This window comes from Rhopilema esculentum, chromosome 16 (genome assembly GCF_057945365.1).
Source record: "Rhopilema esculentum isolate cy_ngs chromosome 16, ASM5794536v1, whole genome shotgun sequence".
Taxonomy (NCBI): domain Eukaryota; kingdom Metazoa; phylum Cnidaria; class Scyphozoa; order Rhizostomeae; family Rhizostomatidae; genus Rhopilema; species Rhopilema esculentum.
The window spans coordinates 12205968-12222457 of record NC_142830.1 but is presented as its reverse complement, the minus strand read 5'-3'; the positions used below and the strand labels follow the sequence as shown (position 1 = coordinate 12222457).

General features: G+C 38.9%; 1 protein-coding gene across 2 annotated transcripts; it reads right to left on the bottom strand.

Annotated features, from left to right (window-relative positions):
• Positions 1–8663: 8663 nt before the first annotated feature.
• On the bottom strand, positions 8664–16178 carry LOC135682365 (uncharacterized). Of its 2 annotated transcripts, none has more exons than XM_065197231.2 (5): positions 15575–15717; positions 15107–15298; positions 13549–13724; positions 12318–12530; positions 8664–12003 (listed from the first exon to the last, which is right to left on the bottom strand). In XM_065197231.2, the coding sequence occupies exons 1-5, from the start codon at positions 15580–15582 to the stop codon at positions 11483–11485; spliced, it is 1110 nt and encodes a 369-aa protein (XP_065053303.2). In that variant the 5' UTR covers positions 15583–15717; the 3' UTR covers positions 8664–11482. The 2 variants fall into 2 exon arrangements, with proteins under 2 accessions (XP_065053303.2, XP_065053302.2); XM_065197230.2 differs by having other exon boundaries at positions 8667–12003; positions 15561–16178.
• Between the last annotated feature and the right edge of the window lie 312 nt (positions 16179–16490).

The following is a 16490-nucleotide window of genomic DNA, read 5'->3' as shown; positions in this document are numbered from 1 at the left end:
CTTTTATTAGCGTTAACGCTACATTTGGTGACAGAGTGGGATGGCGGTGGAATGCGTTGGTCTTTAAACTTTTAATGGAATTTTTATCGAGAATGATTTGGATTCACTGAGTGCTGCTGATTCACAGCTTTAATTTGATTTTCAAAACAGAAACTTTTTGCGATGGATTTGGGTTCAAATTGCTGCTCATTTCGCTTGGTTATTGTTTTTTTTTGGAAGAAGACATTCCACCAACGGAAAAGGCATTCGTTTTCCAGATGATACAAGATACAGTCAAGATTTCGGGAGAAACTATGTCACCGTTAATTAGCCGATTGTTTGGGAGCTGGCCGGAGAGAGGTTGCAGCTGAGAAGAGCTATAGAGAGCCTTCGTATGTAATAGGACTTTTTGAACATTTATTTTTGGAGATATCATCACGAAATTGGGCAAATAAAGTGATGTTGTAGGCACTACCTTCGCTTGCCAGTTTATGCCTCCGGGCCGTAATGACACTTCAAACACTTTTATTTATGACGTAGTAGAACTCAGTGAATTTTCAAGGTTGTATCGTGTATTTTAAAAGGGAGGGGATGGTGTAACGTTTTAGGACTTGTATTCTTCAGTAATTATTATTATTATGTTTAGCTAGATCTTTGATTATGTTGCGTGTTAATGTCACATGTTTGTTTGTCACGCTGTTGTGTTAGTAACTCCCTTTCCGGGAAATGTGCGTCACTGTCATCGTGTTGTGTGATGTTTCACAGTGTTCCTTTGTTTGTGTTTTAATATAATGTAATCCTATTTAGAATAATTTAGTCTTACTGTTTTGACAATAGAGATAACATCAGATAACGAATATCTCTTGTGTGCTATCTACTTGGGGCTAGGCCCGTTGGCCTAGCCCATCGCTCAGCCAACGAACTGATACTTCACCGTCGTAAGAAGAACCCTATCGTTACATTTGGTGACAGGAATGGCGACCAACATTATTCCGGAACGATTCAGCTCTGGCGATTTCCTTTCGTGGTTTCGCCATTTTGAGCGCTGTGCTCAAGCCAACTCGTGGAATGAGGAAACCCGCTTGTGCAAACTGCCCGCTTTTCTACAAGGACCGGCCGCATCCTATTTCGAGTCACTGGACGCTGGTGATCGCACCACGTACCAAGATTTGGTCGACGGCCTGAAGAACTGTTTTGCCCCTGCAGTAAACCGGGAACAGTATTATCGAGAGTTTGAGGAACACCGTTTACGACCAACAGAGGACCCCACCCTTTACTTGTGGCGGCTTAAAGATGCCCTCCACCTCGCTGAACCGGATTTATCCGAAGATGCCTTTGATGCCCTTTTGCGACGCCAGTTCTTCAAAGGCCTACCTAATGTTGTCCAGCTGAAGCTCTTGGAATCCCATCCTACCCCAGGATTGGACGAAATGTTGGCGTTTTCGAAACGGTTTCGATCGCTTCAAGTTTTGCCCTCCGGCAATCCTGCATGTGCTACTACCACCCATGCCGTGCCTCCACAGTTTCCTTGCGATGAGCCGCAATGCAAGTCACGCGATGACCTACAAATGTTGTTGACCCAAGTTGTGGAAGGCCAGAACCAATTGATCGCAGCTATCGGTGAATCAAGGAGTAGCAGTCGGCCAGAAATTCGTTGTTTCGAGTGCCATGAAGTGGGCCACATGAGACGGCACTGTCCACGCCGAAGACGTTCTGGAAAGGGAAATCGCCAATGCTCACTTTGTTCTGGATGGGGACACAACGAAAGTATCTGTGCAAACAACAAGGGCCGATTCACCCAGGAAGGTAACGGGCCTAGGCCCTCTCCATTTCCGGACAATCAACAATTTGTTAATTCAGCTAGGCCTCATTATATAAATGGTAGTAAGGCGTCTTTAAACTTCCAGGGGGTGCCTCGTTAAGGGGCTGGGACGACGAGCACCCCTCTGTTTTTGCTGTTGGTTCTGCTTCGAACTTTCGTTTGAAACCCTTAGCCCCTCGCCAACCCCTGCTATTTTGTGAGCTTGAAGGTGTGCAGGTTCCAGTTTTAATTGATACTGGTTCCATGAAATCCCTGCTTAGTTCAAGTGTCTTTCAGCGTATTTCTGCACGCTGTGCACACCAAAACAAAGCCCCTCCTCCACTTCGAAGCATATCCAACAGTTGTGTTTCTATTACAGGACAGCCGCTAAATTCTTCAGGTTCAGCAGATATTTCTTTGTCTTTTCCGGGAAGCCAATTTTTGTATGTAGGAGAGTTCTTGGTATGTGATAATGTGCTTGCCCCTCTGCAATGTGTACTTGGTTGGGATTTTTTTAACCTTTTATTCTTTGCAGTTGACTGTTATAGGGGATTCCTATTGCCTTGTTGGGCCCCATGGCAGCACACCTTTGACCCCTTTGTCTCTTCCTGTCCAACCTCCACCCCCAGGTCTTTCTGCCCCTGTCAATTCATCTTGTAAGGAAGATATACCTGTTTTTGTCCAATCATCAGACTATGGGCCTGTCTTTGTGACCTTAAGCACTGATATATCCATCCCAGGTAGAACAGAAAGTGTTATACAAGCTCAAATCCCCAAGAGTTGTAAAGAACAAATAGGCATGGTCTGTAGCCTCAGTGGAGATTCTGAATTATCTTATATTACTGCATACAGTATTAGTCAAGCCTCTGAGCGGATGATACCAGTGAGAATTCTCAATCCGTCCAAATCTTCTGTTGAACTTCATGCAGGACAAAAAATAGCTAGGTTTTGGCCAGTTATACCCTCAGCCTCATCTAGTCCACCTATACACAACATGTGTGCTAGTGTTCAAAACAATAAGTTTGATTCAGTTACCTTATCTGAGTTACATGCAGCTATTAGTCCTAATCTTAGTAAGTCAGATCAGAAACAGATTCTTGAGACATTGCTTTCTTTTCCAGATGTTTTTAATGATGGTTTAGGCCATACCTCGGTATTATCTCATAGTATAAATACTGGTGACTCTTTGCCAATAAAGCAGCATCCACGACGGTTGCCTTATCATTATAGAGGAGAAATTCATAAACAGGTTAATGAAATGTTAGAAAAAGGGGTTATACAACCAAGCACTAGCCCTTGGGCGTCTCCGGTCGTCCTTGTTAAAAAGAAGGATGGGTCCTATAGATTTTGTGTTGATTACCGCAAGCTAAACCTTGTCACCAAGCAAGATGCTCACCCCTTGCCTAGAGTAGATGACCTTCTTGATTCTCTAAATAACAACAAGCTCTTTAGTACTCTTGATCTCCGCAGCGGTTACTGGCATGTAAGTATGACCTCAGAAGATAGAGAAAAAACAGCTTTTATTACCCCTGGTGGCCTATTTGAATTCCTTCGTATGCCATATGGATTATCAACAGCTCCAGCAACATTTTCTAGGGCCGTTGGCATTATCTTATCAGGTTTAACCTATGATATATGCCTTTGTTATTTTGATGACGTAATCATTTTTTCTGATACCATTGAACAACACTGTGAACGTTTAACATCTGTTTTGCAACGCTTTCGTGAAAATGGGCTGCGTGTCAAGGCTTCTAAATGCTCTTTTGGTGCCGATCAGGTCATTTATTTAGGTCACTGTGTCTCAAGTAAAGGGGTTCATACTGATCCATCTAAAATTAAGGCTGTGCAGGATTTACCCCCACCAACTGACCTGGACAAGCTTAGATCATTCTTAGGACTAGCAGGGTATTATAGGCGTTTCATCCCTCAATTTGCAACCATGGCAGCCCCTTTGACTGAACTTACCAAGAAAGGTATCCCGTTTAAGTGGACAGAACAGCACCAGACTGCTTTTGAAACATTAAGAGCACTCTTATGTTCTGCTCCCATCTTGGCGTACCCTCAGTTTGATCGACCTTTTATTTTGCAAACTGATGCATCCAATGTTGGCCTTGGTGCTGTATTAGCGCAATTAGATGATAATGGCCATGAAAGGGTTGTATCTTATGCCAGTCGGACCCTATCTCCTCGAGAGCAAAATTATTCCACCATGGAAAAGGAAGCCCTGGCTATTGTCTTTGCCACTCAACACTTTCGTGTTTATCTTGTAGGCCATGCATTCCAGATTATCACTGACAATCAGGCCCTTAAATGGTTGCATACTGTAGAACCTAAGGGTCGTATTGCCAGGTGGCTCATGGATCTCCAAGAATTTGATTTTACAATAAGCCACAGACCTGGTAGCTCCAACCAAAATGCAGATGCTCTCTCTCGTTTAAATCATTACCAAAATAGTCAAACCAACCCTGCTGTGAGTTGTTTAGTGAATTTATTACCAGATGCAAATCTGCATCAAGCTCAGCGTGCTGACCCGCATATATTGAAGGTTATTGAAATTAAGGAACAAGGTTTTCCAAAACCCCCTTCATTTGTGTGGAAAAGGAACCCCAATCTTTCATCTTTTTGGAGTTGCTGGGATCAACTGTATGTCAGTAATGGGCTGCTGGTAAGGGCCTTGGTATCTAAGCATGGGTTTTCTAGGGAACTTGTGGTTATACCTGATAGTTTAATCCCTAATATTCTCCAAAGTCTTCATTGTGGCCCATCTGGTGGACATATGGGCATTAGGCGCACTATAATGCGGTGTAAGGAACGATTTTTCTGGCCTAAAATGATTGATTCTATTACCAACTTTGTTCAAAATTGTCCAGCTTGTAGCCAAGGAAAACATGATTCCAAACAGACACGAGCTCCTTTGCAACCCATTCAAGTCAGTGAGCCATTTGTTTTTTGGGCAATAGATTATATGGGACCTATCTCTGAAACTGCTAGGGGTAACAAACATATTCTTGTCATGATGGACCACTTCACCAAATGGTGTGAGGCATTCCCAACAAAGGATCAAAAAGCCGCCACTGTAGCCAATACACTTGTCTCTCGCGTTTTCTCCAGGTTTGGTCCACCGACGGTCCTCCACTCAGACCAAGGACGGAATTTTGACAGTACATTAATGCATGAAATTTATAATATCATGGGGGTTAAGAAGTCACGAACAACAGCCTATCATCCGCAGGGTGATGGGTTGGTTGAAAGGCAAAATCGCACCCTGCAGGACATACTTAGTAATTTTGTATCAGACCATAGTGGTGACTGGGACCAATGGTTAGACCAGGCCGTCTTTGCCTATAACACAAGTATACATGAATCAACAGGTTTCTCTCCTTATGAGTTAGTTTTTGGGCACCCAGCACGCATGCCCATTGAAATTGAGTTAAGTGTACCTCTGCAGAATCCATCAAGCCAATCTGATTATAGTCAGTCCTTACGCAAGGCTATTCAGAATGCCAATCAGATAGCTCAGAAAAACTTAGAAATAGCTAGATCTAGACAGAGTATGCATTATAACAACAAGACCCTCAAAGAATGGCAACCTTTTGATATTGGACAAACGGTTTGGCTATGGCGCCCCAAAAGCTGGAAGTTTGGTAGGAAATGGGTTGGGCCATACCAAATCTGCACTCGACGTGGGGTTAACTATAACATCAGGTCAAGCAATGGCAAATTTCTTGTAGCCCATCACAATCAACTCAAGGCTTGCCCTTTGCCCCTGGGCCAGGGTCAACCATTCCATCCAGTCCCTGAAACTCCAGGGATAATTCCTAGGGAGGGTTTTCCAGTTGTCCAGCATGAAGAGATGCAAGGAGTTGTTCAAAGGGGTACTGCCAGACCACCTCACCTTCGTCAGGTCATTAATCCCCCCCAACGTTACGGAGAGGTTGTTGCACATTAACACAGACCAACCTTTGCTACACTCAACATTGTAAGGGAGGGGAAGGTGTAATGTACTAGCCTGTAATCAATCTATATGTCATCATCTCTGTATCATGTTTGTAATGTACTGCTGTCACTATGCTTTGTACTCTGTTGTTGTTGATTGATTGTAACCAGATTCGTGTATTATAAGTAATTGTAATTAACAATGTAAGTTAGTCGTGATTCCGAATATGATGAATACAGGCGTATAAACCAGTGTCTTTTATTAGCGTTAACGCTACATTTGAAGTAAATATTTGAACAAATATTCATTATTCTCATTTTTTTGTTCGCTGGCTCCTAAATTTTTTGTAATGTCCGCTAATTGGAAAGAAAAAAAGCCAAATTGACTATTTTGTGCAAACAATATTGTCCGTTAATCAAAGTGTCCGCTAATTAAATATCCGCTGTTTGGAAATTTTTTATGAGACTTTGACCAGAAAACGCTAGGGGAAAAAAATTTGTCCGCTAATCAGAGATGTCCGTCTTTTAGAATGACCGTCAATTGGAGAGAATACTGTAGCACTAGAATACTGCTCTTATCTCTTTTGATTATAAAACAACAAACAGAAATCTGCGTGTTGTTATGGTATGAAGGTCGAACTTGATATCACGTGTTGGTTCAAGAGGGTGTCAGCGTGAACATCTTTTTCTTAACTTTTATGCTATTTCAACTATTGTTCCATTCCAGCTTTTTATTGGTTGCAGTAATGTTTTGTTTGCCTATTGGTTAATTGCATTTTAGAAAGTATATAAAAGAGCTTGCTGATTTAGAGTAGGGGCTTTTTACTGTGGGCGTTGCCGTCTTGCCAAAAGATCCGTGGCCGCCGTTCTCCTACCCTGGGTACCAGACTCATTATATATGATTTTATATAGTGAGTCTGGTACCCAGGGTACCGTTCTCCCAAAGATTAGAAGTCGAATCGAAGCGTGTGTCGCTTGAAAGTCGTCGCTGTTGCCCTGTCGTTATTTGAAGTCTATTCGAAGAGTTAAAGCCGAAAAGCCATAAGATACCAAGGCTAAAGCAAGCAAAGTCGTGAGTTAGTTATTATTATTATTCTCGTTAGCAAATTTGCATTTTTATATTGAATATTGAGACTGATTCATATCTGAAGTTTTTCGTTTACTCACACTCTGTTCGACTAAGAGGCGTAGTCTGATAGTGTGTCTGAATTTAGATGTGTTAAACTTGTGGTGCCATTTTAAAATTTTGTTGTATTTCGTGAAAGAATGGCCGAGAGTCTTGAAAAGGTTATCAAGCAATGCAGTAGTATCAGATTTTCAAGAAAAAAAGGTGAAGTAAGGCCTCACGCTGCCTCCGCGATACTCATTTCCAACATACTATAAGTAAGGACAACAAGAAACAATCAGCATCAAAATGGTGTTGTTAGAACACAGGGTTCCCATTCATTGCAGGACATCACATGACAATAGCATCATTGCGCTGCAATTGCATCAGCTTCTGTAAATTGTATTATTCTTAGGGTATAAAAGGGGTGGCTTTATAGTTAGGTTGAGTCTTGCCGTAAGCTTTGTCGAACTCAGTGTACCTTGTCGCTAGCTTGAAGAATTGTGTTTGCCGTTACATTGTCGTCGTTAGCCGTTTAAGATTTCTTTAGTCGTTTGCCGTGAACTGATGAATTAGAAGAATTGTAAGAAATTAGCGAATTGGATAACAGTTTTTGCAGTATTTGTCGTGTACGTTTCTGCGAACGACATACGAACTCACGTTTGTTAAACCCCCTTTTTAAGTGGTTTTACAGTGTGCCCTTAAAAACTTGATTATCCCGGCCCATAAAAATTCACATTGAGCCCATGTGACCCCCTAAGGTCCGAACCGAGGAGGAATCCCGACTCCTAAGCAGCGACCGCTGAAGAGAGGAGCTGGGAGCTAGTGCCCTCAAATCGTGCAATGTTCTAAATCAAGGGGGCCCAACATACTGCCCGTGGGCCCGTTCTGTGCAGGGCTAGAAACAAACATTCAAGGTGCCGGCGTTTATATTCAACGAAACTGCTGAAAAGAATGTATCAAACTGCCGACAGAAAAATAAAAAAAGAGATAGCATGTATTTGGGCGATGTGCCCTGTATAGAAACAAGAACGTTTTTTCAGCAGTTTTCCCTTCGAAAGAAAGTTAATTTCCTAATATTGCTTACACTCTTTTCTTATAATAATATTATTTGAATAAATATTCTGGCTCAGAATCATCCATTTTTTGAGAATATTGTAAGTATATAATTAGCTCAGTCTCAGCCAGTGGCGTACCCAGGGCTGCAGAAGTGGGGGGGGGGCGTCTGGGTCGCAGCCCCCAGAATTTTTTTGGACCACGCCCTTCAAACACTCGCAAATACGGGGAAACGCCCTTTTTGCAAGATTTCCCCCCATTATTTGATTCATGCTAGCTATGGCAAATAGCAAAGCATTTTATAATTGTTATTGACACAAGCATACAGTATACTAAACACCCCCCCCCCCCTAATGAGTTTTACATCGTTTTTGGACAAATCTCGAGGACCATGTTTTAGAAAAGTGGAGGGGTCCAGACCCCCCCATTTCCCCCCCCCCTGGGTACGCCACTGGCTCAGCTCGCATATTTGTGTCTTATTTTTCTCAGTTGCCATTATAATGATATTATTATTACAATGTTACAATTAAAACAATGTCTAATGTTACAATTAGGGGTCTGATCCACTGATCTCAAAAAAGATCATGGCGGCAATAAGATCATGGTGATAGGTGAGCTTAAGCCCCCCTGTGCCACAACTCCAGGTTCTGTGGTGGCTCGTACTAAATCAATCATTTTTTTAAAAATGAGCGTTGTCTGTGAGGTGTCAGTGTCATGTCTGTGGTGTGCCATTTTTTTAGGCAGGTTTTAGATGGGGCTTCTTATAGGGAGGGGGAGGGGGGTTGTAAAAATCCTCTTGTGGCTTTCCGCGATTTTGGAGCCCATTTCATTTGAAATTCATTCAACAACTCTTTATTAATTTCCAGGCCATCGTATTATAAATTAAAGCACAAAAAGATGTTACAGTCAAGATAGATATGTTTTCAGCGGTCTCTTCATAATTTGTTATTTATTTTAAAGGTGGAAAAAGGAGTGGTCAAGTGAATAGCACCTGGGAGTTACATATGGCGTCATGATAACCCAGATACCTCCGGACCACAACATTTGATGTATACAGCTTTGTACTTATTAATTTGTAAAATGAGTAAGTTGATAGTTATGGGTTTAATATTTGCGCATGCGTCGTAAGCCTTTAAAGTTTTACGGTGAACTGACACGCAAAATTATTTTTTGATATAATGCAGAAAACGATGCATGGAATCTTCATTTCAATATGACAGACTGGGAGATGTGGACTCATTATCAGGGCTACCCAGAATAAACTGGTACAATGTTAAATATGGTATCATTAGAAGCATAATCAATCTGTTGAAGAAATGAAAACTCCTTGATATTACACTTCAGGGATTCTATGTTATTGCCACTTTTTTAACACAACTTTCGAGTCTTGATATCGCTTGTAATAATATATGGCATGATGTTATATTATGAGACAATAATATGACATGATCTGTAATATTATTTTGACAAAAATTTGAAAAGTGTTTTTGGGATAGGTCTTGTTCAAGGATTATTGATGGTTGGAGTAGGTTGTAATAGGGGTTTTTGCCAAACGAATCCACCCTATCATTGCCGTCGAGACAATGTTTCTCTACGGTTGTCCCGTAACGTCGATTCGTTCTCGTTACATCAGGCACAGTCTTTCACAAGTACTGTCCTCGTAAACATATCAAGTAATCCATAATAATCCAAATCGTCACGCGCGATTTCATAAATATCCATACGTATTCTATAAAAAACCATAGTTCGTGTCAACAAGATCTTTTACCAGCATCTTGCCACATTAATTAGTCGCCGAGAACCTAAACATACATAATATCAACAAATCTTAAAGGTAATGTGTCCATATAAAAGGACTGCGTATACCCAACTTGTCAAGCCACCCATCACAATAACGGTTTGCGATTGGTTAATATTCTTGAGATGCAAATCTGCTCACATGAAAAGCTAACCTCGCAGCAGTATAGATAAACAAAACGACCGTAGTGGCTGGGGCGAAGACATGAAAAATCACATGTTTCTAAAAACCCCCACAGAGGCGCTTGCTTTAGCTGGACACATCACCTTTAACCTAGTAGCTCTGAACCATGAAGCTAACTAACTCTGTAAAATAACACGCCCAAAATATAACCCAAACAAGAATTAATTGAAATACCACATAGCTAGGTATTTACAAAATAATAGTGATTACAAAAGATACTACTCCCAAGATTAATTAGATAAACTGAATAAAGATACAAAAATCCCAAATGAAATAATTAATGAACCTAAAGGTGCAATTAGATAACAAAAGGAATTGTAAACAATCGAAGGTGTTAAAAACTAAGATTACAAGTTGCAAAACGAACGAAATCCAAACTAGCACTATTACAGGTTTTGAGTTTTGATGCCACTCAGGGACCACGGAAGCGGGGAGGAGGGCTACTGGGGGCTACGAGAGCAAACATCTCCCTGCTCGTGGTTTTTAGCATTATTAGCCATCAACAACGTTTTAACCCCCCCCCCCCCCAATCAGTAATGTGCTCCATGGTGACTTTGACTTTGAAAATGGGAAATTTAAGCAATTATTTTTTGGAGTTTATAGAGAGCCAATCAGGTTTACCAAGCTTTCTATCCAGTTGCAGATAAGAGACAGGAGCTCACTTTTCATCGGTCTATTTGATTAATGCTAAATTTAATTGTCACGTTTCTAACTGGCCATTTCTCTTTTTGTCTTAAAACGTTTTGAATTCCAAAAATTAGTTCCTGGAAATTTAAAGGTGGGTCACAGAGAGCATGATATGAATTGAATATATAGATCAGAGGTATGCACTCGGACTTTTTGTATTTCACGGTATCTGTGGCAATTAGCCACGATTACCTCATTGGTAATTCTAGGTAGTTCAAATACGCTTCAGGCTGCAACTTTTGTTGCAGGCAGTTAAGGCATTCACAAATCATTGGTTGGCAGCTTGATAGTGTTGATATTTTGGTACCATCTTGAAATAAAGTCAAAAAATTTGCTCTATAACAGAATTAAATATATAGTGTAGGTGGGCTTTATGATATTCACTAGGTCATCATAAAACTCTTTTGAATTTTTTATCAAAGGCAAATTCCTATAAGTTCCATCCAGGGAATGATTTAAGCAAAGCAACAATGCTTGGGAAGGGGTGTTAGACACTAATTGGGTTTAGGTGCCACATTCGTTTTCAAAATTCATCTTTTAACTTGAGGATAAAGATGAGAGGATGAATAAAGTAAAATCTTGGCGTTATTTTGTTAATACTGACTACCAAAATTGATTTTCACCGAATAAAAGAAAAAGTGTCACCCCCCTCCCCAATAAATCTGTCCCAGGTTCCATCAGCATTTTTCAGGTAATTTGCTCCTAATACACTACCACAACTACTACAGAATACTGAAAACAGTTGAGTCATGTTCAAACACCAACGCCGACTGTAAAACCATCCTTCGTGAAGGTATAAAATCATTACCTCCCTTCCCTTCCCTCCCCTTCCCTCCCCTTCCCTCCCCTTTTCTGTTCTGCAATTTCTTGTTCTCCATTTCCGGGCCCATAGACAAGCATTCGATTTTGCCAGGAAATGTATTGCCACTGTTCTTCTTTATTCTCTGTATGGTGGGGGAGCTTCAAACGTAGAAATATTCAGAGGTTCATTGGGAATAGAGTATGGCTGTACGCAATTGTCTAGACCATATTGTGAGTGCTCCGGCTTCATATTTTCTCCTTGGGAAAATCTCGGATTTACTAAAGTATTGAAAGGCATTTGTTGGTATGGTTCTGAGTAGTAGCCTAGACAGGATGCTGAAGGCACTGAAATTTCTTGAAAAGGGAAGGTTGGTTGGTGTGCTGGATTTGGTGCTGAAGGAACCGGAGCTTGTTGAACTTGCTGTGTTGGATAAGCTGGATTCGATGTTGACGTCATTTCCGGGGGTGACTCTGCAACATTGGAATTATTTGAAGTTGAATTGTGGATAACAAACGCAGTTGCATTCTCCTGGGCCGATTCTCTTTTAAGTATTCTGCGTTTTATAAGGCTGCGTATGTAGTTTGTCAAAAACATAAATTGTATTAAGAAGCCACATGCGAAGAAGGATATCGAAAAGATCGTCCCAGCTAATTCACCTACAGAATAGAAGAAGAACATCACCTTAGTATAAAATTCAAGAGACTATCAACAATCAATACGAAACCAACAAACGATTACTGTCCCATCAGTTTAATTGGTTGGTCATTTTTTATCTAGAATTGACTGTGTATCTTAAATAAAAGAGGATGTTGAAAAAGACAATGTCTATCATGACAAGAATGATGACAAAAATGATAACGATAATGAAGAGGATGATTTTTTTGACGATTGTGATGAAAAATTTTATAATTGATTGTGATGATGTGACGCTATTGATGATTCAACGCGTTACATATATTAAATTGCATACCATTGTCTATTTTATCCTCATCCACCTTGTATATTTTGTATCCAATAAGGTAACCACGGTGACTGGAATTGCCAATGAGGTTTTCAATCACGAAGTACACATATTTTCTCTTGGCAATGTAAAATTGATGTGGCTTTTGTCTGCAAAGCTTGCTGCTTACGCCTGAGGTAAATCTTTTTATCTTCCAATAGTCGGAATACTTTGTTTCAGATTCTGCAAATCAAGATAAATATTCTTAAAGACTCAACAAAAGAAAAATGTTCAAAGGGATATGTTGAAGCTTCTGCAAATAGCGTATCTTTCCACCTACAAGTTCAGTTCAGTTCAGTTTCAATTTTAAAATTCCACTACATACAAAAATATTTCTAAAATACATACAATTAACTAGAATAACAAATTAAAACAGATGACAAAAAGTGACAAATTTTACAATAAGAGTACATAGAATTTCGTATGGATAGGAATTTCTTAAGGAGGAGCTCTCTCAGTAGGTAGACTAATCGAGGAGAGATAAGAACAAATCAACCCAAGTTTTGGGAATCAAAACCAGTCGAATGCCACACCTTTCTCCCAATTCTATATAAGAACAAATCAACCCTAAAATCTATCGTAGTAAAAAGGGGTGAAAAACTTAGCAAGGGTCTCCTTCATTGAGAATTTTGTTTCTAAAGCAACATTGAAAGAAAACATTCTGCACCAAACTTAATTGGTTATGGCTTTTCCTTACACCTAACCTTTCCCAGTGACACTCAATTGTCATGCCCCTGGTATCATTTCAAAGCGACAAGGAAGCTAAATAAATCATAATAGGATAACATGTTTTGCCCTGAAATGAACCATGCAACTCGGAGGTGTTTATCTTCATTAGTCTTCAGTTAAAACTTTCAAGAAAAACATGCAAACGCTGATACTATTTGTAGTGTATAGCTTTGTATATTGTTATAAAACGTCCCTTGAAACAATTTTATCTCGCAAAATATATTACAAAGGCAACCAGTTAATTTTTTTAGATGGAGGATTACTTTATAGGGACATTTTAGCCTGTTTTTATTTCAAAAACGATTACAGTTGAACAGTAGCAAATAAAAATTGCAATAATGGTTCTTTATGCATAAACAAAAGCATGGTTCTTTATGCATAATAAAAAGCTTCAAAAAATTATTAACTGCAGAAAGTTTGTGAAAAAAATTAAATTAAAATTAAGGCTATCAATGACTACTTTTCAACTCACCCCGAACTTCAATATATTCTCGGCACGTTTTGATGCTATGGAAGTCTATATCCATGATCGATATTATCATATTTTGCTGTTCACTCATTTCATGTCTCAACCAACAATAATGTACATCCGAGTATTCACTTGGCCATTTGTTTGAAAAGTGTATAGTAGAAATATCACCAGAGTAGCTAGGATATGTAATTGATTATACTAGTTACCAGTATATGCTGCTATTTTTGTTCAGGTAATATGATATTTTTTACATATCAACATACATATTCTCTAGTTGGCAAATATTCCTGGTTAACTTCGACTTTTAAGATTTCATTTTCATCATGTATATAATTTTTATTCCGGTAATCTATCTATATTTTAGACAGGTCCTTTATTGATAACAGCACGTTGTTGCTGACCAAAGCTAGCCTCTATAAATATGATATTATTATTATTATAATTATTATTATTTTATAGAACTGAGCTATTAAATCGCAAGGCCAGCAAAACTTAATTGCAAGCTATTATCTTTCGACCAAGATCAAGGAAACATATACAAATGATTTTATCCATGCACACATTTTTGTAATTTGTTAGACAAGTTTGAATGTGTCCATAATATTGAGGTGAAACTATGAAATCATCGAGAAAATGTCTACATTTCTATGTTAATAAAATGCTGAAGAATCAAAATGTAAACATGTAACAATGCCAATTATGCAATTGATTTTTTAAGCATTTCCAAAAGCTCAGTATCTTTTAAAATGCACTTCTGAGGATTTACATGCAAAAAATCAACAATTTTGATCAGAAAACCGTAAATTAACACAAAATTTTAACTGTAAATTAAACATGACGCCTAGAATTTTGAAAATTATGGCTAGAATTTCATTTCTAGTTAACTTACATTTTCTTTGCTAAAATCCTATTGAAAATTATAAAACAAAGTTATTCATTTGTTATGTTACCAAACCTATTTTAATGCAAATTCACTTTTAAACCACATGGAACGAATTGGCAACATATACGCAATAATAATACAAAAATTGTTAGGTTTTAAGGTGTCCATGCAATAATGTTACGTAGAAAGAGGTTTAACTTATGTATTGATCTTAATTCAGCTCTCGTGTATGCATTTTGATTGAAGAATGGCCGAAGATCATATGCATCATGGTGCATTTTTATAGAATTTTAGCTTTATAATGGAGGCTCTATACAGTATTTTTTGTGATGGAGGGTAAGGTAATCTATTTTATTATAAATTGCCCACTTTTTATCTGAAAGAGTATCCATCCTGAAAAGTGTCCATTAGAAAGTGTAACAGAAAAATTCAGAAGAAACCGTTTTCCAAATTTTTTCGAATGTATCAAGATCGGATGATAGAGAAGAGGTACATATCCTCTGCCAACAGCTTGTTTGGGCTTGATAAAAATCAGAGTGCTTTCTTAATTTTGCTTCTCTCCCCGAACCTTTAATATATTCCAACGTTGTTTTCTCTTTAAGAGATGCTTGTAAGACTTTTACAACTGTATTGTATTATCAAAATGACATAATGTGACCTAATATTATCACTCACTTGCATTTGTTGCTGCTTCCAACCAAGGGATCTGCTGTCTTATTCCTAAGTCTGTATTGGAAAGAGAATCCATTTCCGGTCGTATAATTGTCGCTTTTGAAGTTTACTTTGGCAGTTCCATCGTGTGAATACATGTCAAATGGTTTGTCAAGGGCGTTATTTGAACAAAACTTACCAATGTTGTTGCCTGATCTAAAGAAAAATATCGTTACTTCAGCAATTATCTCGAATCTTAAAAACTGAGTGGTTAAATAGAATGTTCAAAGGATGAAGCTAAGTTCAACTTATCCACTTCAATAACATTCTTCTCTTTCAAAACATACTGTCACTTGTTATGCATGCATTTATGTATCTCAATCTTCAGAAAGCAAGTTTGTCATATTAAGGGGGGTTTAATTGCAAAATAGGACGCTAATTTTAGCAAATGATCGCTGTAGGCAGTTACAATAGTTACCTGGTAAGATATACCTCGACATAATCTTCTTTGCAATCTGGCAATTTTCCGTTGACGTCAAACTTGAGCCAAGTAATCTCCAAAAAGAACTGGCTGCTGCTAAGGTTGTCAGAAGGCTCAATGTGAATTTTGCAGTGCTCGTTGTTTGAGTAATGCTGGTAAGAAAATAACTGCAACGTTGTTGTCGCTTTTAGGTACTGGCTTCTGCAAAATGCGTGCGAGTATTTGAACAGCAAAGCAGCTATCAGACATAGGCCTACAGCCCCCATTTTGATCTGATTTCAAGTTGCGTTAAAATATGTACATTGTCATGAACCCGGACATGAATTCAAGACTTTCGGGTAGATTGTAGTAACGCATGCATGAATAACAATCACTAGGCCAATTCATATCTTGAGTATTTATAAAGTTTATATTAATGGGAAACTGTAATTGGTTGACTTGAGACAAAAGTATAACAATACGCTTTCCTACTAGTAGTTTTATGGAAAAGCAAAAAGTTGCGATAACAAAATAACACCACAAGATTTAATAAAAAAGCAACGATCTGGTTGATGCATGGGATATTTATTAGACTGTCTTGCATGGTCATATCAGGGTCATATCAGTGAAGATGCACTGATCAAAACCAGGGGCGCCTACACAGGGGGGGGGGGAGCTGGAGGGGCAGAGGACGAAAGAAAATTTCTAAAGATTTTCCTTTCTTCTAGTTTTAATTTAGGCAATTACTTTTTTCATAGGCAAAGTAGCATAAAAAGCAAATCACGACACAGCTTAACTGAATAAAACGGAGAACGCATTAAAGTCAACATTCGCCAAATGTGCTGGAAATTTTTTTTTAAATGCTGTGCACATCTTCTTCAGTCCATAATTGCAGCTAAAATGCTACTTTTCTGAATATAATTTTATCGGAACTGGTTTGTCAGCCAT

Bases quoted from the DNA above. Each gene is read 5' to 3' on its own strand.
- LOC135682365 (XM_065197230.2), bottom strand. From the start codon at position 15,829: ATGGGGGCTGTAGGCCTATGTCTGATAGCTGCTTTGCTGTTCAAATAC. The intron at 15,299-15,560 runs GTAACTATTGTA...ATTTTTCTTTAG, and splicing joins GTCGAGGTATATCTTACCAG to ATCAGGCAACAACATTGGTA. The intron at 13,725-15,106 runs GTGAGTGATAAT...TACATATCCTAG, and splicing joins GGAAGCAGCAACAAATGCAA to CTACTCTGGTGATATTTCTA.